We start from the raw sequence: 26,745 nt of genomic DNA on the forward strand, positions 1-26,745 counted from the left end.
AAAATCACTTAACTATTTTGCTTATCTCTTGACTCGGCTGAGAAATCTATTAAACTGGTTCTTCTGCATTTGTCAGATTATTGATAAATTGTTACCCTCTATTCTGTATTCTACCATACATGATCAAATACTGAACTGAAAAGGTAACTATAGAAATAAAGCTGGAAAAGCTAACCTTACGTTGCATGTCAAATTATATGTTGTTGAATATTTCAGGGAGAAAGTTGGTGTGATTAATTGAAAAAACTTGATTTACTAGCAGTATTAATCCATGAAAAGGGCAAGGGAATTTTTTCTTTCTTGAGGTATTATAAATATGATCAGAATAGAGAAAATGCTATACACAGTTTGATAATCTACAAATTTTGCACTTTCTAGATTTAGAAATCTTGTTCACAGGAGATCTTTCTTGGCAGAATGAGTAAGATTGGAAACATTTTCCATGTGTCCTCATTATGAGAGAGGCAGACAACTCAAAGTAAATATGATAAGCAGTCTTCATTTTAGCAGCTTTCTATTTATTTTATAGTTCCTTGTTAGAAGTTTTATTTTTAAAAGAGGATAGGAGAGGCAGTGTTTGGGCCCCTTATTTTTTCCTTGAAAAAGAACTTTTAAAGTCTGTCATTGTGTTAAACAGATTCATAACAGGTCCTTCTGACAGTTGAATTAGTTGATTTTATTTGGGAATGAGAAAAGGACACAGTTATCCTCTTTAGCTGTTAAAGTATTACTTTTGGAGTTGGAGGTGGAAAGGAGAAATCAAGTATCTTCTCTTCCAGAAAGTGCAGTGGGAGAAGTAATGTTACCTGACTTCAGGAACCAGGATTTAAGGCCTCTTTTTTTGAGACAGAGTCACTCTGTCACCCAGGCTGGAGTGCAGTGGTGCGATCTCGGCTCACTGCAACCTCCGCCTCCTGGGTACAAGCAATTCTCCTGCCTTAGCCTCCCTAATAGCTGGGATTACAGGCGCCCGCCACCTCACCCAGCCAATTTTTGTATTTTAGTAGAGACGGGGTTTCACCATATTGGCCAGGCTGGTCTCGAACTCCTGACGTCAAGCAATCCACCCGCCTCGGCCTCCCAAAGTGCTGGGATTACAGGCGTGAGCCAGCGTGCCTGGCCTACTTAGGCCTGTTTTTATAATTTAGGATCACAGAATTTCAAACTGGGGTTAGCGGGTGAGTGTAGTAGTTAAACAACTTGAGATTGGAGAACTGCTTTTGCAAAATTTCCATTTTGGTTATACCCCTGCAGAGATTTTTTTTTTGTTACGAAGTCTTGCTCTGTAGCCCAGGCTTGAGTGCAGTGGCAAAATCTCTACTTACTGCAAATTCCGCCTCCTGGTTTCAAGCGATTCTCCTGCCTCAGCTTCCTGAGTATCTGGGACTACAAGCGCCCGCCACCACATTCGAGTTTTTTTTTTTTTTTTTTTGTATTTTTAGCAGAGACGGGGCTTCACCATGTTGGCCAGGCTGGTCGCAAACTCCTGACCTCAAGTGATCTGCCCGCCTTGGCCTCCCAAAGTCCTGGTATTACAGGCATGAGCCATGACAGTCAGCTATTTTTTTGGCATATTTTAAGGGACAGAAATTATGCTTTTTAAATGTTGCTTATTGCTTTTCAAGGATTTGATTCTTATAAGCTACTTCTTCATTTATTAATGAGATTTAAGAAAGAAATCAGGTTACAAAGTTATGAGCAATTGTCTCTGGAACCCAGAAGTTGATTTTAACACTAGAGTTTCTGCTGCAGGGCATTTCTACTGGACTGTGATTCCTAGAAGGCAAGTATAAGCACTGTTTTTTTGTTGTTTGTTTTAGAAACAAGTTCTTGCGTCACCCATGATAGAGTGCAGTAATGCAATCATAGCTCACTGTAACCTCCAATTCGTGGGCTTAAGTGATCCTCCCACCTCATTCTTTTGAGCAGCTGGGACTCTAGGCACGTACCACCACACCCAGCTACTTTATAAATTTTTTGTAGAAGTGTGGTTTTGCTGTGTTGTCCAGAATAGTCTTGAGCAGTCTTCCCACCTCAGCCTCCCAAAATGCTGGGATTGTACAGGTAGGTGTGAGCCACCACGCCTATCCCTGCTGTTTTTTTTTGAGACAGAGTCTCTGTTCAAGCAATTCTCCTGCCTCAGCCTCCGGAGTAGCTGGGATTACAGGTGTGCACCATCCTGCCCAGCTAATTTTTGTATTTTTAGTAGCGATGGGGTTTCACCATGTTGGCCAGGCTCATCTCGAACTCCTGACCTCAGGTGATCCACCCACCTCAGCCTCCCAATGTGCTGAGATTCCAGGCATGAGCCACCACACCCGGCCTGTCCCTACTTTTTTTAATGCCAAGATTTGTGTATTTCATCTTCAGTTGGGATTCATGGCATCTGTCAATAATTGATGTGAACTTAAATGGCAATTTACCTATAAAAAGATAACTTCCTACTCTTCTTTTAAAAGTCTATATACTTCTGTCATTTGCTGGAAATGAATTATTAGTCTTTATTCAGCAAACATTTATAGACCAAATAGTAGATACCAAAATAAGGACTATCCTGCAGCTGCTTGATGATGGTAATAACTAACATGTAAATCTTTAATAAACAGTGTACATTCTTCTTTAATCTGTCCATCAGCTCGGTACAGTCAGTATTGTTGTCCGTATTTCACAGATTAAGACACCAGCCTAGAGGCCGAGTGCAGTGGCTCACGCCTGTAATCCCAGCACTTTGGGAGGCCCAGGCAGGTGGATCACCTGAGGTCAGGAGTTCAAGATAAGCCTGGCCATCATGGTGAAACCCCGCCTCTACTAAAAATATAAAATTAGCCAGGTGTGGTGGCACGCACCTGTAATCCCAGCTGCTCGGGAGGCTGAGAGAGGAGAATCAGTTGAACCAGGGAGGCTGAGGTTGCAGTGAGCTGAGATCACACCACTGCACTCCAGCCTGGGCGACAAGAGTAAAACTCCATCTCAAAAAAAAAAAAAAAAACAAGATGCCAGCCTAGAAATAAATGACCACCCCCTGGTAAATTACGTAGCTAGTTTTGGTCTCCTTATTTCCAGATTTCATGTTTTATCACCCTGAGCTCCAAAGATGATACAGTATTTACTTTTAAGTGTATAAGGAAAAACTGAGTTTGGGCCTCAAACCAGCCCCAGGATTTCTTTATTTACCAATTATGAACTATCCTCACTCAGTTCAGGAAGTCTCTTAAAATGTCAGTTATTTGGTTTCATCTTCTTAAAATGTAGAATTGCTTTATGTTATTTAAATATGGGTCCTTTTTTAAATGAGTTAATTTGTTTGCTTTTCAAGATAATTTTGGATTCAAAGTTTTTAAGGTAACCTGGGATGCAAATTTTGCTAACTGGATTAATACAAATTTAAGTTTTTAAAATTCCATTGTTCAACTGTGTTTTATCCTGGATAGGATTAAAGCAGTCTTTAAAGGTAATCTGTTGTTGGCTTTAATGTTTTATAGTACAGTCTGGTGACACTTGGCTCACTAGTCCACATTTTTTGTATATTTGGTATATAGATTTTTTCCTTCGTAGTCACTTGTTTTTAACTTCTTTTTATATTTTACTTCCCAGTCTTAATCTCTGTAACCAATTTGTATAATCCCTTATACAGTTAGTCTATTTGTGGTATTATTTGAAGAGAAGTATGTTTCCTGAGAGAGGATGTCATGTCCGTGCCCTAATTTTTAGTTACATGGCTTTTATTTGCATAAATAGCATGTGAGAAGGTAAAGGAAAATGTGGTTGCATCTTGTCCTGGTTGAGTGCCCACTAGTCTTAATGGATTTTCCCAGTTGTGCATACTTTAGGAGTAAGGATGTTGTCTTACGTTTATTTTCACTCCTTTTTAAAATGTGTATTGTTTTTGAAAGATAATGACTCCAAAATATCTATAATATCAAACCACCATTATGAAGTTAGAGAAATAATATTTAGATTATATTAAATTTTATTACCAGTGAAATTTATATTTTTTATAGTAATTAAGGAATCTAACTTTTTTTTGTTTTTTGAGACAGAGTCTCACTCTGTATGCCTAAGCTGGAGTGCAGTGGCGCAATCTTGGCTCACTGCAGCCTTGGCCTTCCAAGTTCAAATGATTCTCCTGCCTCAGCCTCCTGAGCACCTGGGATTACAGGCATGCACCACCATGCCCGACTGGTTTTTGTATATTTTAGTATAGACGGGGTTTCACCATGTTGGCCAGCTAGTGTCGAATTCCTCACTTCAAGTGATCTGCCTGCCTCGGCCCCGCAAAGTGCTGGGATTACAGACATGAGTCACCACGCCCAACCTAAGATGCTTTTAAAATTCCATTTATGTTTTAATTCTTCAAAGTCTGGTACATGTAACATTATTATAACAAAACATTTTATAATTGAAAGGGACTTTAGGGATCTAGTCGAGAAGTCAAAAACTGCTGGACCAGGGTTCAGAGCTCTTATCTCTCAAATTGATTTTGTTGGTTTATACAATATTCATAATTTTTAGAATTCAAATGACTTTACCCGTAAAGCATTCACTCCCTACTTGACCACAGTCTATGTTATTACCTAATAAGACCTTAACTGCTTCAAGCGTTTACATGGTTACCTGGCTGATGTAAGGCATCTGAGTGTTCAGTATTTCCCCTTTCCCTCATTCCATCTTTTTGTAGACAAGGAATCTGGAAACCAAGAATTAAGTGATTTATCTCAAGATATACGACTTTTTAAATAGAGCTTCTTAAATTCAAAGTTAATGTTACTTTCTACAGCTTGTTGTCTCCTTAGAAAATAGTACAAGGTAATACATAATCAAGTCCTAAAGTATTTGGTATAACTTGTCATGAAGGAGAATGATCACTGTGGGCTGAGTTAGTGCAAGAATGCTTCAGAGACATTTCCTTGACACTAACCTCCTAAGAACTGCATCTTGAGATATGCTGCCCTGATCTGTGTTGTTTTTGCTACACAGCTGAGGAAAAGAGATACATATCCTCCTCTAAAGAGCTGGCACAGGAACTCACCAAAGGGCATTTTGTACATATTGAAAAACAGCACCTCATAAGACCAACTACATTTAGACTTCTCCAGAAATCCCATTTATGCCCCTTTTTGCAGAGGAAGGGGCTGGATTGACTCCCAAATCCAAGTTTAACTTCAGCCACAAACTAATTAGCATGTCACCCCACCAAAGATTTTTTTTTTTTTTTGAGACTGTGTCCTGCTCTGTGCCAGGCTGGAGTGCAGTGGCACAATCTCAGCTCACTGTAGCCTCTGCCTGCTGGGTTCAAGCGATTCTCCTGCCTCAGCCTCCTGAGTAGCTGGGATTACAGGCATGCACCACCACACCCGGCTAATTTTTGTATTTTTAGTAGAGACGGGGTTTCACCATGTTGGTCAGGATGGTCTCCATCTCCTGACCTCGTGATCCACCCACCTCAGCCTCCCAGAGTGCTGGGATTACAGGCATGAGCCACCGTGCCCGGCCCAAAGATGATTTTTTAAATGCTCAACAGGACAAAGCCTAATGGTAGTCTTTTGTTAAAAACAAAATTTAATATCAATCCATTGACAGGACTCTTTGTGTACTGAGCTATATAGTAATTTCACCTTAATAGAAGTTCTTCATAACCACCCCATATAAAACCATCCATTCTTATCTCCTTTTTTTTTTCTCCATACTCCTTATCACAGCTGACACTTTATACTGACTTTGTTTCCCCCTCTATACCCTTTACTCCAGATTATAAATTCTGAGGACAGGGTCTTTCTTTCACTGCTTTATATTCCCACTGCCTAGAATAGTGCCTAACATATATTAGGTACTCATTATATATTTATTGATGTCAAATATTGATTGCTGTATTATAGTAGTGTTAATGGAAGGTGTCATTTCTTAGATTTTCTTTTCTGACCAGCACAGTTCTTGGGATGATGGAGTATGTCCTCAATAAATCTCAGCATCAAATAAACAAGAATTTTCTTTTTAATACATAAATTTGTCATTTTGTTATGCTTTTTAGTTTCCTCAGTGATTGTTTAGAATAATTCTTGTTCATAATTTGGAGCAGTAATATCTACAGTTGAATCTTAGGAAGAATGTTTTAGGCAATCCAGAATGTTGGATAATTAAATCAGTTATTTGCATTTTGATGTGTAATATAGTGAACACATTTAGACAAAAAAAAAAGCTACCCCATAAGAGCAGTTTTTATTTTCTTTGATTCATGTCTTCAGGATTTTCTGTTAACTCAGAATTATTATAGCATTCATTATTGTTTTGTGAAAATACTAGTTAATAATTTCCGGTTAATGAAATAATTATCTTAGATAAATTTACTGAACTTAATGTAGAATATGTTTTTTGTTTTGTTTTGTTTTTGAGACAGGGTCTCACTTGTCACCCAGGCTGGAGTGCAGTGGCACAAACATGGGTCACTGCAGCCTCGACTCCTGGGCTCAAGTGATGCTCCCACCTCAGCCTCTCAAGTAGCTGGGACTACAGGTGTGTGCCACTACACTTGGCTAATTTTCATATTTTTTGTAGAGACGGGGTTTCACCATGTTGCCCAGGCTGGTCTTGAACTCCTCCTGAGTTAAAGCAGTCTGCTTGTCTCTGTCTCCCAGAGTGCTGGCATTATAGGCATGAGCCACCAACCCCTTCTTCCACTTTCATTTCAAACAGTTATGAAGCAGCCACTGAAACCGGACTCTCGACGATGCCAAAGGAGGTTTTGTTTTCTTGTCTTTCCATGTCTTTGCTGTGGTTTGCTCTGAAACTAGAATTAAACAGCTTTTTAAATTGATAAAAAAAGAACCAATGCAAATAAAACTACGGTCTGTAGAGTAAATGGAAAAAGTTGTAGAAGTAATAATAAACTACTTTTAAACAAATGAGTAAGGTAGTAGATATTTTGCAAGAAGTAAATAGCCAGGTGTAAAAGCTGTCAGTTACTTTCATCAATCAGGTTAGTTGCAGTCACGCAAATTTTAGGTGATTGTGTAAGGAACTCAAATTAGGAATCTTTAAATGTAAATGACCTAATACTAAAAACTACCCAAAAAATATATTCAAAGATAAATAGAAGAAATACTTATGCATTTGAAAAAATCAATGCATTCCACAGTTCCTCTGAATCAAAGGTAAAAAAAAAAAAAAACAGTGTAGAAAATACTTTGAACAGTAGTGGAATTTTTAGTATTTTGATAGCTTTCTTTAGAAATTTAATTGATTTTCTTCATCCGTAATCTTAGATTGTGTTGGAGAGGCAGTGTGAATCATGCATAAAGTTTATAATTGTGTATGTGCCTACATGATGTAGAAATTGCACCTTTTTGCTGATGAAGTATTGTATAGTTGCACTGTTGATAACATTAAGTTCATTTCGCATATGTGCTACAGTCTTTTCTGTTTAACGCGTTGAGTAAAATGAAGATCCAGGAGTCCCTCATTAGTTGGTATAATTGGTTAATTCATAGACTAAAGATGAATACAAATGTACTACATTTGCAGATTAACTCATACATAGGCATATTATTGTTAACTAGCAATTCTTAACTGTACAGATAGTTTCAAACTGCATCCAGTTTTTACAAATAAATGCTCTTGTTTATAAGGAATACCATAAAGAGAGCACATGTAAATGAAGAAAATCTTGTCACTTACACTGGAAATTCAAGCGAGAATGATATTTAAAAAAAAGTTGTTAAAGGCAACACAAGAAGTTAAATGAAACTGAGTTAGCAGTGAGAGACATTGGCTAATTTACTGTGCCTAAAATTATGGTGCTATTGGTCTACTGTATAATTATTATTTTTAATGTCCAGAATGTGTAATACAAGGGCCAGAACTTCCTCCTGGACTCAATTTTATAAATTCTCGATTAGTTGGTGAGGCCAATAAGGATACTTTTTCTCGTCTAATTTGGCTTCTGGGAAAGCTTCGTTCAAGTCCTCAGTGGTCATCTGATCAAATGGAATTAAGTTCTTCATCTTCTCCATCTGTTTCTCATATTCTACAATCCTGGCCTTTGAGAGAGACACCCACTCAGCACAAGATTTCACATCTTCTTTTTCTTCGGCATCCACCTGTGCAGTATATTTATCCTCTGGCACGGGATCCTTCAGGGCATTAAACTTCTTAAAGTCATCCACCAAACCGGCCTTGGCCACATTGGTCTTGTAGTAAGCCCAGTCGATAGCTGGTGGATTCTCAGGTAAAGCAGCCAACCTGGAGGTGAGAGTCTCATTCCAGGATTTCAGGAAACTAGCAATGGCCTTTTGGTTCTGGGGTATGATCTCTGCAAAAGCTACTCGGTCAGTGGTTTTTAGAGCAAGTTTTCGCCCAGCCATGTTGGGATTCTTCACCGACCCTGGCTGCCCACGGTCCACTGCAGCCGCCTTTAACTTCTTGAAGGTTGTTCATTTTAAAATTTCTTTCAGAGTTTTTCTGTTGATTATAGTTTTTGTTTTTCTTCCAAAATCTCTTCACTTTAAATGGTAGTACATGGCAGTAATACCTTCTAATAGCCAGAACTCTTAATAATTTATAATATCAGGTATTCTAGTATTACTTCCTATCCTCTTTTTGACTTAATCCTTATTTTCTACTGATGTACAAGTAGTTAAAAATGAGGAAGCTTCTCAGAATATAATCATTTACTTGTGGCACACCAAAGTACTAACTTAAGTCCTTTGCTACCATATTTATCTTTTCATTCTAGATAAATTTTTTGCATGCTAATTGTAAATATTGCATTGATATAAGATAGGTATTTAAAATGTCAGTATTTACATTGAGTATTTCTTTTTCTATAAAGCACTTAAAATATATTTAATGTTGTAATTTTCAGTAGTTAAGCATCTCTTAGTCCTTTTTGAGAAGTGTTTTATGAGAAGTAATTAAGACTTAAAGAATAGAATTAAACTTTAATTGATTCTTTTATGCTTACCTGTTTGTTTCTTTAAAAAGGTACCCTCACCATTAGTTTATTAATCCAATACTTTTCCAACATCAATATTTTATAGTTACTCTATGAGTTGAGTGGCTAAACTTGGTATTTTTGAGTTTTCTAAAGTCTACTTCTTAAAAATGCCAGTAATTATCAGCATTCTTATAATAATATTGGGGTAGTTATAGAACAACTTCACAATTCCTCTGTTAACTTCAGTTTTTGTTTCATTTGTTTTATAATTTTTTCTATTTATTAACAATAGAACTGTCAGGAAAAAAAAATAAGCAAAAGGAAAAGACAATTCCCTATCCCCCCACCTTGTCATGTATTTTTTTTCTTTTTTTTATTCCAGGGAATTGAAATTCATTTTCTATTATAATCTCAAGATTTTTTCCATACTCTTGAGGTAATGTAATAATGAGATTCCTCCTAGGCTGTCAAAATTACAGTCTGCATAACTTGAGGTACAATAGATTTCATTAAGACTTCTGTGATTAATATTAGCGGTCAGAGACAATGCCAATATTACAGGATTTTTGTTTAGTAATGTGTTTTTTAAATACTTAAAAGAGGGCTATTTCCCAGTCATTATCTCTGAACATTTTTAAATGATTCAAAATACTGATGTATGCACAAGTTTTTGCTTTTTTATATTGACATGGAGGGTTCTTACATGTTTTTGAGCTAGTAGATTAAAGAGTGGAACAGTGGGCCAGGCACAGTGGCTCACGCCTGTAATTCCAGCACTTTGGGAGGCCAAGGCAGGCGGATCAGGAGATTGAGACCAATCTGGCTAACACGGTGAAACCCCGTCTCTACTAAAAAAATACAAAAAATTAGCTGGGCGTGATGGTGGGCACCTGCAGTCCCAGCTACTCAGGAGGCTGAGGCAGGAGAATGGCATGAACCTGGGAGGCGGAGGTTGCAGTGAGTCGAGATGGCGCCACTGCACTCCAGCCTGGGTGACAGAGCAAGACTCCATCTCAAAAAAAAAAAAAGTCGAGCAGTGATTCTCAACTGAAGGAATAGCAGTCCTCTTTAGTGTACTGAGTGGCAGCTCAAACCATTGTTGTTACTCTTATTTTAAAAGTTACTTTTTTTTTTTTTTTTTTTTTGAGATGGAGTCTTGCTGTGTCGCCCAGGCCGGAGTGCAGTGGTGCGATCTGGGCTCACTGCAACCTCCATCTCCTGGGTTCAAGCAGTTCTCCTGCCTCAGCCTTCCGAGTAAGTAGGATTACAGGCATGTGCCACCACACCCGGCTAATTTTGTATTTTTAGTAGAGGCTTTGCCATGTTGGCCAGGCTGGTCTTGAACTTCTGACCAGCCTGGTCCAGCTGGTCCAGTGATCCAGCCGCCTCGGCCTCCCAAAGTGCTGGGATTACAGGCGTGAGCCACCACGCCTGGCCTGAAATTTATCTTTTGTTGACGAGTATGTGCAAGGTGTTGTGTCAGTGACTCTGAAGAATTACTACATTTCTTTCCTTATTTTTTAATTTATTGATCACATATTTCAGGCACAGTTTCAGGTTCTGGGAATATGGCAGTGAGTAAAACAAAAAAAATCCCTATCCTCATGGAGTTTACATTCTTTGTAATCCATCTCACAACCTTATCATGTAGCTGTTACTATCTTAATTTTACCTGGAAGGAAAGTGAGGCTCTGAAAGGTTTCGTGACTTGCCCAAGATTATAGAAAACCACAATTTGAAAGTTAGGTACCATTAGCCACTATGCTGTGCTGTCAAAATTGTCCCCCCATGGGGTTCTGTGAAAGAGAACAATTAGTCTCAATGTCTCAAATAGTAGTTGTCACAAATGTCTTTGAAAATCTGATGTAACTATTCCCATTTTTAATTGTGCATGAAATTTTAGGGAATTGACATATTTCAAAGTGCTCATTCTTAACCTGAGCTAAGGACTTCAGGAAAAGAACACTTGAACAGAAAGGTTATGCCTAAAGATCACAAATACACTATACAAATACAGGTGCTACAGCTCTTTCTCAGTCCCTACCAGCACCACAAGCCAATTATGTTGCTTATTGAACAGAGTTGTCTTTTCTGCAAAACTAGATGCAACCACACCATCCTAAAAACAGGATAATGGCTGTTGCCAGTCAGTCGGAGTTGGCATTCGCAATAAAAATCTGTTTTTCAGTCTTTTCAAGGCTGGTGTAGTAGAAAGCACAGATTTGAAAAATACGGATTCAAATCTTGACTATTGTACTGTTAGGGTTTTTTTGTTTTGTTTTGCTGTTTAAGGTAACAGAAATACCCTGATAATATCCCCAAACTGGAAATCAGCTGGTGTGAATGGGTAAAGAAAATATCATGTATTCATGTGGTATATTTTAATCAACAGTAATAAATAAAAGGAGCAAGTTACTGATAGATACAATAATATGGATGAACCTGACTCATTCTAGCAACAAATAATAATGCTCATTCATGGATAAATGAAGCAGCTGGGAAAAAGAGTCCCAGTCACCTCACTAAGAAGTGTAACTCCCACGGCCAACTCAGCCACCTTTGTGAAATAAGAAAGGCATACGTCTCTTAGAAAAATCACCTCTGATAAATGTATAGTTTTTATATTCAGTATTTTAAAATTGTAGTTTTTATGTTGTTTCGGTCAGTTGTGTTATGTTTGGAGGTTTTAGTGAATATATAGTTATGCAACCATCACTACAACCAGTTTTTGGTGTGTTTTTTTTTTTTGAGATGGAGTCTTGCCGTCTCACCGGGGCTGGAGTGCAGTGGCACGATCTCGGCTTACTGCAACCTCCGCTTCTCGGGTTCACTCGATTCTCCTGCCTTAGCCTCCCGAGTAGCTGGGATTACATGTGCCCACCACCACGCCCAGCTAATTTTTGTACTTTTAGTAGAAACGGGGTTTCACCATATTGGCCAGGCTGAACTCCTGACCTTGTGATCCGCCTGCCTCAGCCTCCCAAAGTGCTAGGATTACAGGTGTGGGCCACTGCGCCTGGCCCACTACAACTAGTTTTTAGAACACTTCCATCACCCCCAAAAGGTTTCCTGTGACTATATGTAGTCAGTCCCACTCTCACTCCCAGTGGAGGAAGGGTGGAGAATTGGATGCTCATATTTCCTTTGGAGCAGCAATAATGAAGAGATTTGGGGTTATTGTACTTCCATTTGTTAGTGAACATGCAACATCAGTTCCTCCTGTGGCTCTGTTTGTACAAGTAGCCTCATCTGTGGGCTTTCATTTCTTCGAAAACAAAGACCTTTTTATTTAGTTTTTTCTAGTTTGTTTGTAAGACTCTGAAAATCTCAACCATTGTAGATTTTTTTGGATTACCAATTTTCCATTTTAGGTTTCCTATTTCAGACCTGAACCCATATACAAAAAGAAAGGCCATCTCTTTACTTTAACTGTTGGGTCTTTGCCAGAATACTTTTGAAAATTTCCTTAAATCAATTTTTATTTTGTATCCTATTGAATCTTTTTGAGACAGAATCTCACTGTGTTGCCCAGGCTGGACTCCAGTGGTGTGATCTCAGCTCACTGCAACCTCCACCTCCCAGGTTCAAGCGATTCTCATGCCTCGGCTTTGCGAGTAGCTGTGATTACAGGCGTGTACCACCACACCCAGCTAATTTTTGTCTTTTTTTGTAGAAACAGGGTTTTGAAGCCGGGTGTGGTGGCTCACGCCTGTAATCCCAGCACTTTGGGAGGCCGAGGCAGGTGGATCATGAGGTCAAGAGATCGAGACCATCCTGGCCAACATGGTGAAGCCCTGTCCCTGCCCCCCACTCCACTCCCCCCCCTCAAAAAAAGGGTTTTGCCATGTTGGCCAGGCTGGTCTTGAGCTCCTGATTTCAAGTGATCCACCCACCTCAGCCTCCCAAAGTGCTGGGATTACAGACATGAGCCACCACATCTGGCCGAGTTCTTGATTACCTAAGCTATCCTGGTCAGATACACTGCTCTTTTTTTTCCTTTTTTTTTTTTTAATTTCCCCAACCTTGGTAGACTGCTGGTCTTACAGGATTTTGGGGAATTAGGAAGTTCCATGGTTGGCAAACTTTCAAAGACAGGAGCAGGTTAATGTTAGCTATAGAAGCACTGTCACTCAAGTGAAGGCAGTTGTTGATTGGTTGGCTTTGGGATGTGTCTGTTTAACAGGCGATTTTTGATTGCCTGAGTTTCAGAAGTAAGGAACCCTCATTAGTTGGTTAGTTTGTAAAAGCATATCCTCTGAGGCAAATTGTTATTAGTTGATTAAAATCATTTAAATCAGTTATAGTAGCTTTGTTAACCATGACCCAAAAAACTGTCATTTCTTGATTAGAAGTTTTAAAATCTGTTCTGGTTGCTACCTTTGTACCACTTTACTGACTCTTTAGTTTTTTTCTAGGAATGTAGGAGCCTTTTATTCTCATGTAATGCCCCCACCCTGGAATCCTTGAAGACCTTCTGTCTACTGTTCATATACTGAAATTTTATAATGATAAGCCTTGGTATGGATTGTTTCTTTCTGGATATATTTTGTTTTTATTTCTACTATTTCATCACACTAAACATTCTAAGTAGACGTTTTCAGTCTGGGAACTCATATTCTTCAGTTCTGCCTCTGATTCGAGACCATTTTCAGGTTGTCTGTACGTCCCCCACTTTAGGAATAAATATTTGGTCTTCTGCTTCCTCTACCAACATATTATATTTACCATTTATGTATGCCAGGGCTTGGCCAGATACGTAAATATTTAGGCTCTGTTGTAACTACTTTGCTATTACAGTGCAGAAGAAACCACAGACAATACACAAATGAGTGGATATGGCTGTGTTTGAGTAAAACTTGATGTAACAAAACAGGTGATAGGTTGGATTTCTTTTCAGACCTGTGCTCTATCCTGGATCGGGCTCAAAGTCATGTCTGTAATTCTGTAGTTTTCTTCTACCTCTCAGCATCTTTTAATAAGTCTGCTTATAGGGTGCTCCATATTAGGGTTGTATAGTAATCATTTTAAATAAATCTATTTTCCTGAATGTTTTATTTCTGTGAAAAGCACAGGAATACACAACTTTACTTAGAATTCTTTTTTTTTTTTTCCTTTAATAAGGTACTAGGTTTTGACAAGCTTGCATCATGCGTGAGTATAAGCTAGTCGTTCTTGGCTCAGGAGGCGTTGGAAAGTCTGCTTTGGTAAGTCATTCTTACTTTACCTAAGCCTTTCACTCCAAGACGTTCTTTTTCTGTTGAGTTTTAGGTTTTGATGATTTGTCTTTGTTAAGATAAAATTCCTTAATGACTTTAGAAGCAATATAATATTTTTCTTGTAATTTTATTCAACTTTTAATTATATCTGGGTGGATCATATTCTCTCTGGAACATTGACTCCAGAATGACACGAGTTATGCTGGAATACAATTTGAGCTAAGCACAGAGATTGAGAGCGTACAAATACATGTCTTTTTGCATTCGCATTTCAGAGCCAGATAGGAATAAATTTTGGTCTTTTTATTTATTTATTTTTTTGAAACAGGGTCTCACTCTGTTGCCCAGGCTAGGGCTCAAGTGATCTCAGCCTCCTGAATGCTTGGGACTTACAGGCACGTGCCACCATGCCAGGCTAATTTTTAAAATTTTTTGTAGAGATGGCGTCTTGCTATATTGCTTAGGCTGGTCTTAAACTCCTGGCCTCAAGTAATCCACCTTTGCCTCCCAAAGTGCTGGAATTACAGGCATAAATCACATGCCTGGCTTGCTCTTTCTTCTTATGAATAGTCTTACCCTGTACATTTTATGTTAGAAAATATCAAAGCTTATAAAAAGTCTTCAAATATTACCTTTGACTGTCCAGCTTTACATTTTTTAACGGCATGTTTTCTGCATCAAGGAATGGTATAGCAAGAATGAAGACATAATGGGGTAATGAGGGTTGGGAAAGAGGAAAAACGTAGGGAAAATAATTTGATGAATAGTTCAGAGCTTAGCAAAGCCTCACAAGCAAATAGATTGACCTTCTGTCTCACTCATAAGATAAACCATCTTGGCCACTTAGAAAGGCTACCTAGCTGAGAAGTGTCATGCTTGGAACAAACTGAGAAGTACATACAATGTGAAATGAACTGCTTTTTCATTTGTATCCAAAGTGATGGGGAGGTCAGTTGATCCTGCATGTATGTGTGTATACATAACAGTTAGTCAATTTCTAATTTAAAAATCAAATTTAAGCTCTTAAGACTGAAACAACGCCGGCACAGTGGCTCACGCCTGTAATCCCAGCACTTTGGGAGGCTGAGGCGGGCGGATCACCTGAGGTCAGGAGTTCGAGAGCAGCCTGGCCAATATAGTGAAACCCCGTCTCTACTAAAAATATAAAAATTAGCCAGGTGTGGTGGTGCATGCCTGTAATCCCAGCTACTCGGGAGGCTGATGTGGGAGAATGGCCTGAACCCAGGAGGCAGAGGTTGCAGTGAGCCAAAATTGCGTCACTGCACTTCAGCCTGGGAGACAGAGCAAGACTCTGTCTCAAAGAAAAAAAACAAAGGACTGAAACAGGAGACATTTAAAAATTTTTAATATATGATCTCTAAATTTGGAATTACCCAATAAGGAGCATAGTGATTATTTATTTAAAAATAAACAGCTTCCTGAGGTAATTTTCTTACCAAATGTACACATTCGAATGTAGTATTGGCTGTGGGTTTTTTTTCATCGATGGTGTAACTCCCTGTGTGAAATCAGTTTACAATTACATTAAAGATTGAATGTACTCTTTTCTTTAGAAGTATAATGGTTTCTTAATTTTTTTTCAGACTGTACAATTTGTTCAAGGAATTTTTGTAGAAAAATATGATCCTACGATAGAAGATTCTTATAGAAAGGTATATATTACTTTGGAAGGCCTTTTGCTTTTGATTTTAATATAAATACTTATTTTAGCTTTATAATTACTGAATGTTTTATACAAAGGATGGAGGCAGAGTTAATTTATAAAATTAGTGGGAAAAGTTTACACTTTCTGGCATTGCATATTTACCAGTTTAAGAGGATCATAAACACCCATACTCTCACATATTCACAGAATTTTTTTGTAATTTGACACATAAACTTTAAAGCAGACCATCCATTTCAAGTAGTAGCCCCATGTTACTTCCAGTCCCCTACCTAGCAAGACTGATTACTCTCAAGCTCCCTTCTTTTTAACCTAGAAATAGGTGGACACAAGTCTTCCTAAGCTTTCTACTTACTAACCTCTTGAGAAAGTGCCACCACTCACAATACTGGTTGAATATCCCTTATCTGAAATAACTGGGACCAGAAGTATTTCAAATTTCAGATTATTTTCTGATTTTAGAATATTTGTATATACATAATGAAATAGAATGGGACCCACATCTAAACAATTCATGGTTTCATATACACCTCATACACATAATCTTACATAATATTTTTAATATTCTTACGCATGATACAAAGTTTTGGCTGCATTTTGACTGTGACTGGTCACATGAGCTCATGTGTGGAATTTTCCACTTGTAGCGTGATGTTCCACACATGGCTCAAAAACTTTTGGATTTGGAACATTGCAAGTTTTGGATTTTTAGATTAGGGATGCTCAGCCTATAGAAAGGTGAATTCCTGTGTCCACTAACAGCATGTGACAATAAAACAATGTGTAGACATTTTTAACTTAGTAGGGAAAGAGGTATTTCCCAACCTCTATGAAGCAGCCAGCCTGGCCCCGCTGTTGCACAAATACTGTGTTTCCATTCCTCCCTCCATGTGCATAGTCTACCAAAAAAAAAAAACTGGAAACTTTTGCACCCCAGCTGTGAGACAGTATTACTCTTTTCTTTCTACATCTAATTCTAAATACCTATTTTTCCCTAGGAAATATTAGATGGAAAGGGGTAACAGGGATATATGTGTAATTTATTTAATAGCTGTGCCACTGCTTCCTTAATTCCAGAAATCTTGTTCCAGTATGGTGAGGGCATATAGTTACCTAGAGAAATGAGGTATATCTAAAGTATTATGGGAGAATTTAGACAGAATTACTTATGATACTGTTGGAACTATTGCTGGTTTTGTTTGTTTATTTGAGCTATTTCAAAACTATTTTTTTCTCTAGAATTAAGTGCTGAGAGATCCATATTGAGACTGGTTCGTGTAGGTTTCCCTGTGTTGACTTGAGAACACATGGCTTTTGAACTTGATTACAATTTGGGGGTCTTTGAATCTTGATTACTTAGCTATTTTTCCTCCTGCTTTGTTGAAGTATTGCTGGATATTAGTTTGTAAAGTTGTTATAATCTGTGTGTCTTATTTTTGATACATTAGCTTTTTTGTGTATATTAAGGTAGTTTTATGTACATTGAAAAAATGAACATGTATTTTAATTTTTCTACCAGCAAGTTGAAGTAGATGCACAACAGTGTATGCTTGAAATCTTGGATACTGCAGGAACGGTAGGTAAAACTAAATACCAAAGGTATATACACCGTTTGTACAGTATTGACTTCATAAATGCTAGTACTCTATAGACAAATATTAGTTAAGCTTATTTAAAAGTACTGCTTGCAGCTGGTTGTAGTGGCTCACACCTCTGTTCCCAGCACTTCGGGAGGTCAAGGTTGCTGGATCACTTGAGGTCAGGAGTTCGAGACCAGCCTGGCCAACATAGTGAAACCCCATCTCTACTAAAAATACAAAAATTAGCCAGGTGTGGTGGTGGGAGCCTGTAATCCCAGCTACTCAGGAGGCTGAGGCAGGAGAATCTCTTGAACCCTGGAGGCAGAGGTTGCAGTGAGCCAAGACTGTGGAGATTGTGCCATTGCACTCCAGCCTGGGTGACAGAGCGAGACTCTGTCAAAAAAAAAAATAAGACTACTAGTTGCTAAACTTTAAATCTTTTTGTTGTTGTTCCGTTGAATCCTTAATTTTATATTGGCCGGGCGCAGTGGCTCACGCCTGTAATCCCAGCACTTTGGGAGGCCAAGGTGGGTGGATCACTTAAGGTGAGGAGTTCAAGGCCAGCCTGGCCAATACAGTGAAACCCCGTATCTACTAAAAATATAAAAAAAATTAGCCGGGCGTGGTGTTACACACCTGTAATCCCAGTTACTTGGGAGGCTGAGGCAGGAGAATAGCTTGAACCCGGGAGGCGGAGGAAGTATATTGCACTTTTTGTAATTGCAGTGGGTCAGTTATTGAAAAGTTTAGAAAATGTGTTAGAAGAAAAATTTTCAGTCTCACTAGTACTTTTAAAACAATATATTACCATATTTCAAATAATACAGGCATACATTCATTCATCAGCAGCTGTGTGAAATATTTTGATTGAGCTGGGTATGATGGCTCATGCCTTGTAATCCCAGCACTTTGGGAGGCCAAAGGGGGGTGGATCACCTGAGGTCAGGAGTTCAAGACCAGCCTGGCTAACATGGTGAAACCCGTCTCTATTAAAATATAAAAATTAGCCAGGTGCAGTGGCAGGCACCTGTAGTCCCAGCTACTCGGGAGGCTGAGGCAGGAGAATCGCTTGAACCCTGGAGGTAGAGGTTGCAGTGAGCTGATAACACACCACTGCACTCCAGCTTGGGTGACAGAGTGAGACTCCATTTCAAAAGAAAAAGAAATATTTTGATTGGTATCTGTTCTCCTTCAGCGTATTTATAGACAAACTAAATTTGTAGGTATGTGAAGATGAAGGGAAGATTTGTTCTCGGTGTATGGTATTCATTCAGCTAATGTTTGAATACCTGATACATGTCAGGCACTGTGTTGTTACCTTCAAATGCTCACAGTCTAGCAAAGAAAAAGTAGTGTGCGAAAATGGGATGGTCTAGATCATGCTGATGGAGCCCTACAGAACTACAGCATTTGAGTCATAGCTAATAGATTAACTTGGCAGATACAGTTGGGGTGCTTTATACATGATGATATATTTTAAAAGCTGCCTTTAGTAACTTTTGGGGACAGGATATTTCTGTTCCACTTGAGTATATTTTTTGTATATAAATCGACTTTGGTGTATTATTTTTAAATAGGAAACCTATTTCCAGCTGGGCGTGGTAGTTCACGCCTGTAATCCCAGCACTTTGGGAGGCCGAGACGGGCAGATCACAAGGTCAGGAGATGGAGATCATCCTGGCTAACATGGTGAAAGCCCGTCTCTACCGAAATACAAGAAAAAAATTAGCCGGGCATGGTGGTGTGCGCCTGTTGTCCCAGCTACTCGGGAGGCTGAGGCAGGGGAATCACTTGAGCCCGGGAGGCAGAGGTTGCAGTGAGCCGAGATCGCGCCACTGCACTCCAGCCTGGTGACAGAGCAAGACTCCGTCTCAAAAAAAAAGAAACTAAAATGCCAATTTTTCAAATAGTATCTTGTCATAGATTATAATTTTAACAAAGTTACATAATACTACAGTATTCTTCATTGAGCTATAATTATAGACTGTGAAAATTGTAAAAATAACTGTCAAAACATTATTGTTTTTTAACGTTCCTTTCTTTCTATTGTAGGAGCAATTTACAGCAATGAGGGATTTATACATGAAAAATGGACAAGGATTTGCATTAGTTTATTCCATCACAGCACAGTCCACATTTAACGATTTACAAGACCTGAGAGAACAGATTCTTCGAGTTAAAGACACTGATGATGTAAGCTGACTTCCAAATAAATATATTTTATTTCAAAACCCTGATTATAATTGTTTAAGTCTAAATTTAAATTCATTTTAAAGCTCGTGTGTTTTGGTGGGGGGGGGGGGTGTTGGTTTTTTTAAACTTTTTCCTTGAAAGGCAAAAATACCCATACATGTTTTCAAATATATATCATGTGGAAAGTGAGAAATTTCCTCCTTTGCCATTATCCTGTGAAAATTAAATGTTACACCCTTCCGTTTTTTTTTTCCTTTGAGATGGAGTCTTGCACTGTTGCCCAGGCTGAAGTGCTGTGGCGCGATAGCTCTACCTCCCGGGTTCACACCATTCTCCTGCCTCAGCCTCCCGGGTAGCTGGGACTACAGGCGCCTGCCACCATGCCCAGCTAGTTTTTTGTATTTTTAGTAGAGACAGGGTTTCACCATGTTAGCCAGGATGGTCTCGATCTCCTGACCTCGTGATCCACCTGCCTCAGCCTCCCAAAGTGCTGGGATTTTAAAGAAAGGCAACAAATACATTAGATTCTAACATTATTAATTTAGGTGCCCCTTCAGAGTCTACCATAATGGAGTTTAATTCCTCATCACACTAAATATAGCAGTGGTTCTCAAAATTGATTTTGCATCAGAATCACCTGTAGGACCAGTTAAAACATAGATTGCTGGGCTGAGATCTCAGAGCTTCTGATTCAGTAGGTCAGCAGTAGGACCCAGGAATTTGCATTTCTAACAAGTTTCGAAGTGGTGTTGGTTTTGCTGATCTGCATACTGTAAGAACCAGGCTGGGCATGGTGGCTCACATCTCTAATCCCAGCACTTTGGGAGGCCAAGGTGGGTAGATCCCCTGAGCTCAGGAGTTCAAGACCTCCCTGGGCAACATAGCAAAACCCTGCCTTTACCAGAAATTAAAAAAAAAAAATTAGCCAGCATGGTGGCGCGTGCCTGTGGTCTCAGCTATTTGGGAGGCTGAGGTGGGAGGATCACTTAAGCCTGGGAGGTGGAGGTTGGCAGTGAGCTGAGATCACATCACTGCACTCCATCCAGGGTGACATAGTGAGACCCTGTCTCAAAATAAATACATAAATAAGACTCATTGTACTGCAGTTTAATTTTAGCAAATATTGTGAGAGCTGGGAGACACCCATGGTAAATGCTTTTATTTTCTGGACTTCTGAAACAAGGGAATTTGGGGGGACCCTACACAATTACAGCAACCTCAGGGAACATTTTTTAATTTGTAAATCCATTTAATAAGTGGCTTGATTTTTAGTAAATTTTGATTGGCTTTTTTTTTTTTTTTTTTTTTTTTTCTGAGACGGAGTCTCACCCTGTCGCCCAGGCTGGAGTGCAATGGCACGATCTCAGCTCACTGCAACCTCTGCCTCCCAAGTTCAAGCAATTCTCCTGTGTCAGCCTCCCAAGTAGCTGGAATTACAGGCGTGTGCCACCACACCCAGCTAATTTTTGTGTTTTTAGTAGAAACAGGGTTTCGCCATGTTGGCCAGGCTGGTCTCCAACTCCTGACCTCAGGTGATCCACCCGCCTCGGCCTCCCAAAGTGCTGGGATTACAGGCGTGAGCCACTGTGCCTGGCCTTGATTGACTTTTTTAATACAAGACTATGAGAAACTAAAAATTCTATTTTGGGAGCCTTCCGTCCATTATGATAAAATTTTAAGGTTTTTTCCCCCCATCTCTCATAACAGGATCATAGCTTGTTTTCTCAAAATTTTATGTAAAAGTGTCTTATTTATGTCTACATTGACTAGGTTCTGTTCATTTTACTTAACATATGAGAGTTTTCTTTCTCTCTTTTCTTCCCTTTGGAGTTATCGTTTGCATCTCCATGAAAAGAGAAGGCAGTGGAGATAATTGACGTCAAAGTTAATACTTATGTTTATGTTACAGATTAAATTGTTAAGGCTGTAAATTTTATTATACATTATTTAATATTTTTTGTGGCATATGAAAAGTAATTCTTAGATTTGACTCTTAGAATTCTTTTGATTTGAATTCATATAGCATATTTACTTATTTATTTTTACTGTCACAAATGTATTTTTAGGTTCCAATGATTCTTGTTGGTAATAAGTGTGACTTGGAAGATGAAAGAGTTGTAGGGAAGGAACAAGGTCAAAATCTAGCAAGACAATGGAACAACTGTGCATTCTTAGAATCTTCTGCAAAATCAAAAATAAATGTTAATGAGGTATGGTCAAATATACTTAAAATGGGTCTTCATTTGAAGTACAACATTGAAGATGAATGGAAAATGTCTTAACCCCAAGTTAATATGTACTCAGGGTAATATGTTGATGTTACAGGCAAAAAAAAAAACCTCATGTTAAATGTATCTATGTAGTAAATAAACAATACTATTTCAGCCTCTGTTAAATACTTGTACATTGATATTTACCATGAAAAAGGAAGACTGGACAGAAAATACATGGATAGGGAAGACAGATTAAGACTTCAGGTATATGAAGGATGTTATATAAAAAATAGAGAGTAAAATTCCGAAAAGTATGCATGGTTCTTGAAAGGCTCCAAGTCATGTTGTAGAGCAAAAACTTACGGTTTTTAAAAGGATTTTTTCTTTGTGTGATGGTAAATGTTCTAATTGAACCAAGTTAAGATCTCTGCAGCTCCTTCAACTAAGTATTTTAAGGAGCACAATATTAACACTCCCCAAAAATTTGAGCTTGGCAGTTATAACACCTGATTTTATTCTCATTCCTTAGCTGAACAATTCTGGGCATTAATTTATATCCATGGAAATTTCTGTTTTTTCAATTTACTTTCTTCATTGGGGGGGGGGTAGGTGTTCCTCCTGTAAATTAAAACAAATTATTGTATTTGCAGATCTTTTATGACCTAGTGCGGCAAATTAACAGAAAAACTCCAGTGCCTGGGAAGGCTCGCAAAAAGTCATCATGTCAGCTGCTTTAATATACTAAATGCATTGTAGCTCTGAGCCAGGTATGTTCACTTATCTTTCCTCTAACTTTTAATCACTCAACCTTATTAAGGGCACTCTGTCATGAAAGCAAGTATAGACTTCTTTTTGTTGGTTCTGAAAAATAAATGGTTTATTTTTATAAGATATCCATGAGTTAGTATGCTATCTTATTAATTATTTACTTATCATCATGAGTAAAGTATTTCACATAAGTATTCTTTTTTTGAGATGGAGTTTCACTCTGTCACCCAGGCTGGAGTGCAGTGGCGCAATATCAGCTCCCTGCAACCTCCACCTCCCAGGTTCAAGCAATGCTTCTGCCTCAGCCTCCCGAGTAGCTGGGATCACAGGCACGTGCCACCATGCCCGGCTAATTTTTGTATTTTTAGTAGAGATGGGGTTTCACCGTGTTGGTCAGGCTAGTCTTGAACTCCTGACCTCAAGTGATCCACCCGCCTTGGCCTCCCAAAGTGCTGGGATTACAGGCGTGAGCCACCACACCACACCCAACTAAGTGAATATTCTAAATAAGTTCATTCAGTATACTGGTTGGTGCTGGCAATACAGTGGTGAACAAGACCAGCCTCTCCTTGACTCTTAATTACTTAAGCTAATTCAGGTATACTGAAAGAGAAAGTTAATCGCAAAACATGATACATTCTGTATTAAGATAAATACAGGGTAGTGTTGCTAATAAAAACCCCTAACATGGCCAGGTACAGTGGTTCATGCCTATATTCTGAGAACTTTGGGAGGCTGAGGCAGGATTGCTAGAGGCAAGGAGTTGAAGATCAGTTTGGGCAACATAGCTAGACCCCGTCCTTAATTTATTTATTTATATGTATTTATTTATTTTTGAGATTAATCTTGCTCTGTCGCCATGCTGGAGTGCAGTGGTGCGATCTTGGCTCACTGCAACCTCTGCCTCCCGGGTTCAAGCAATTCTCCTGCCTCAGCCTCCCTAGTAGCTGGGATTACAGGCACGTGCCACCACGCCTGGCTAGTTTTTTTGTATTTTTAGTAGAGATGGTGTTTCACCATTGTTGGCCAGGATGGTCTCAATCTCTTGACCTCGTGATCTGCCCACCTCAGCCTCCCAAAGTGCTGGGATTACAGGCATGAGCCACCACTCCCAGCCAACCCCGTCCCTAATTTAAAACACACACACACACACGCGCGCGCGCGTGAGCCACTGCTCCCAGCCAACCCTGTCCCTAATTTAAAACACACACACACACACCCCTGACATGTTCATCATGTGCCAGTCACACACACACACACCCCTGACATGTTCATCATGTGCCACTTTTTTTTTTTTCCTTCAACTTTTAAGTTCCAGGATACATGTGCAGGATGTGCAGGTTTGTTACATAGGTAAAGGTGTACCATGGGGTTTGCTGCACAGATCTTGCATCGGTACCTGGCACATAGTTAACACTAAACTATTAGCTGCTGTTGTTTGCCAATGATAATGGTTTCCTCTTCAGCTGTCATTAAACTGTTTATTGTTAAACTGTTAATTTATTTATTCTTAAGAACCTTTGACATTCCTGACTCTTACTTCTTCCTATGTTAATTGACTCAGTGCTGCCATAGCACTTTGATTCTGCATCTTTTCAGAGTTTTTATTCCTGCCTTCCATCTAGGGCTTTCTGTTTAGTGGTATATCCTCTCATTCTAATATCCTATAATTCCTGACCACATGCCCATTCTTAGCAGCACACATGTGCTTGAGCTCACACACTTCCATCTGTCCTTTTTAATTTGCAACGGTCTGCCAGGATTTAGAAAACTTGATTGCAAACCTCATTCAGACTCAGAATGAGGACCTAAAGTTCTAGGCATTTGTGAAAATTATTTCAGCAGCCACATATGTATTAACAACTCTTCTGGAGCTTGTAACAAGTCTGATCACCAGAAAAATATAATAGGGAACATTTTTTTAGCCGAGGCATGTATGCAGAAAACTATTCAAAGTACATATTTAACAGTTCTAAGTTTACTTTTTAAAAAACTTTAATTACATGTGATTTTAGTATAATACCACCTTTTTCTGACATCAGTCTTAATAGAATGTTTAAATATGGAATTAGAAAGTATATAACGTGATTGTAAATCTGTAAAACACCATCATGAAATAAATTCTATTTGTCTGCTCTGAACGAGCTTTTTAGCCACTTTTATTGAAAGAGTGAGGAAGAACTTGATTATCTGATACTAGAAACCTTGGTTAGATGTGCATTCTATACTTATGATCTAATTCTAGGAGTACATTACGATTGTGTAAACACAGGATCACCCAATTTGTTAATATTGCTATCTGACTTTTCAATCCTAATTCTAATAAGGTTGACTTGACTAACAATTTTAATGTGATTTTTTTCCTTTTTAATCCTTGGAAGGTCATGCACAAAAATTTGCACAAAGGTACTTTCCCTTTCTGTTCCTAAGATTTTCATTTAACTGACTTTCAAGAGGGCAGCAGAATAGACCATCTTTTTGGAATGAAAAGATCTGCCATGAATTGTGGTATGTTGCCACTAATGTAATGCCTAGAACAAGAGCCTAGATTATATTCATTTCTAACACTTTTAAGACTGTTTTCTTAACTGTTTGCTTTTGGGTCTTTACTTTTCCTAGCCCATGTTTTTAATTAATTTTTTTCCTTTTGACAGGTCTGAAGAACTGTTGCCCAATTCAACAGTGCCAGCATTCCAACTTTGTTAAACCTACCAACATCTTAAATGGACTTTCCTGTGGTGGTACCCTTTAAGAGGCGGATGAAAGCTACTATATCAGTTTGCACATTCTAATCACTTTCCAGTATCACAAGAGAGATTTTTACTTATATAATAGTCCTAGAGTATGCAGCTGGTAAAACCAGAGGCTACATCCAGTATTACTGCTAAGAGACATTCTTCATCCACCAATGTTGTACATGTATGAAAATGGTGTACTGTATACTTTAACATGCCCCATACTTTGTATTGGAGAGTACAATAATGTAAATCCTAAAAGCACCACTATTTTAGCATAATAAAAGAAAGTCCAAAGAGCTCCTATATAGACTACTCCAGATAACTTCGCTTCTTTGATACTTGTAGCTTATTGTAATTTTTTTTAAGAAATTCAAGGTCATTATTATTGTACAAAATAAGCGCTTTGATTAACACAGCTATATAGTTTTTTTAATTTTTAAAAAACCTGTGGAGACAGTGATCTTGTCTTTAAAATATGATAGTCCTTTCAGTATAATGTCTTAGATTAAAGACGTTGCCTTTAATATCTGTTGGGAAGGAAATGTCCAGACTTTTCAAATCTCTTATTATATGTTTCCTTTTTTTGTTTACATAGGGAACAATGTTTATAGTCGTGTGTACAGTGGGGGTCTACAACAAGAAGTGTATATTTTCAAACAATTTTTTAATGATTTAACAATTTTTGTAAATCATTTTCAGGCTTCTGCAGCTGTAGATTCTCACTGTGAATCCCTTGCTTGCTCATGCATAAGTGTATTTGCAATACCAAATATACAGGTTTAGTATTTTTGCCTGTTAGTGATTGTTTCACATGTGTAACGTTTTGGTTGAGATGTTAAATGGTGGACGAGTACTGTGGATGTGAATGTGGGAAGTAATTTTAATCATATGTAATTGGTCACAAGGCCTAATTTGCAGTAACTATTGCTGTTTTATTTAACAATGCCTTGTTGCTTTGTATGCATTAATGTTTGGATGTAAAGATTGTGTGTCTATCCAACAGGGAGCCACAGTATTTAAATTGACCAACCTAATGTTACAACTACTTTGAGGTGGCCAAATGTAAACTAAAAGCCTTAATTAAAGTGGTGCAATTTTGTATAACTTAGCATCAGTAGTTCAATAAATTTGGATTGCCATGCAAGGGCTTGCATTATAATTACTTGCCACTTGAATGTGTTTTGTGTAATGTTTTAACAGTGCTAGTAAATAAATACAGGTTTACCCTGGTTTTAATTGTAATAGGTGCATTTTACACAGCATGGTTTCATAATTTAACATCTGGGCAAGCCAGACTCATTAATTACAGGAATAAGGAAGTAGCGAGTTTTCTGGTATTGTTTGAATATCCACATAACCACCTTTTGAACTTTTCCTTGAGAAATAATTTTGTAAATCAAGCAGTATTATGAATAAATGCCTTT

General features: G+C 38.4%; 2 protein-coding genes across 5 annotated transcripts in view; one reads left to right on the top strand and one right to left on the bottom strand.

Annotated features, from left to right (window-relative positions):
- Positions 1 to 26,480, top strand: part of RAP1B (RAP1B, member of RAS oncogene family) — a 50,234-nt gene extending 23,754 nt beyond the window's left edge. For 2 of the 4 annotated variants that reach the window (XM_034936202.3, XM_034936203.3), the window contains exons 2-8: positions 14,051 to 14,133; positions 15,750 to 15,818; positions 17,349 to 17,405; positions 19,462 to 19,602; positions 21,669 to 21,812; positions 22,466 to 22,582; positions 25,238 to 26,480. In XM_034936202.3, the coding sequence (XP_034792093.1) occupies positions 14,077 to 14,133; positions 15,750 to 15,818; positions 17,349 to 17,405; positions 19,462 to 19,602; positions 21,669 to 21,812; positions 22,466 to 22,552 (555 nt within the window). In that variant the 5' untranslated portion in view covers positions 14,051 to 14,076 and the 3' untranslated portion in view covers positions 22,553 to 22,582; positions 25,238 to 26,480. The remainder of the gene's footprint in view (positions 1 to 14,050; positions 14,134 to 15,749; positions 15,819 to 17,348; positions 17,406 to 19,461; positions 19,603 to 21,668; positions 21,813 to 22,465; positions 22,583 to 25,237) is intronic. The other 2 variants (XM_034936205.3, XM_034936204.3) reach the window with 1 other exon arrangement.
- On the bottom strand, positions 7,804 to 9,939 carry LOC100996147 (ATP synthase subunit d, mitochondrial-like). Its single transcript, XM_063593540.1, has one exon. It carries the CDS (start codon positions 8,355 to 8,357, stop codon positions 7,875 to 7,877), a length of 483 nt encoding a protein of 160 aa, XP_063449610.1. The 5' UTR covers positions 8,358 to 9,939; the 3' UTR covers positions 7,804 to 7,874.
- Positions 26,481 to 26,745: the final 265 nt, after the last annotated feature.

This window comes from Pan paniscus, chromosome 10 (assembly GCF_029289425.2).
Source record: "Pan paniscus chromosome 10, NHGRI_mPanPan1-v2.0_pri, whole genome shotgun sequence".
Taxonomy (NCBI): Eukaryota; Metazoa; Chordata; class Mammalia; order Primates; family Hominidae; genus Pan; species Pan paniscus.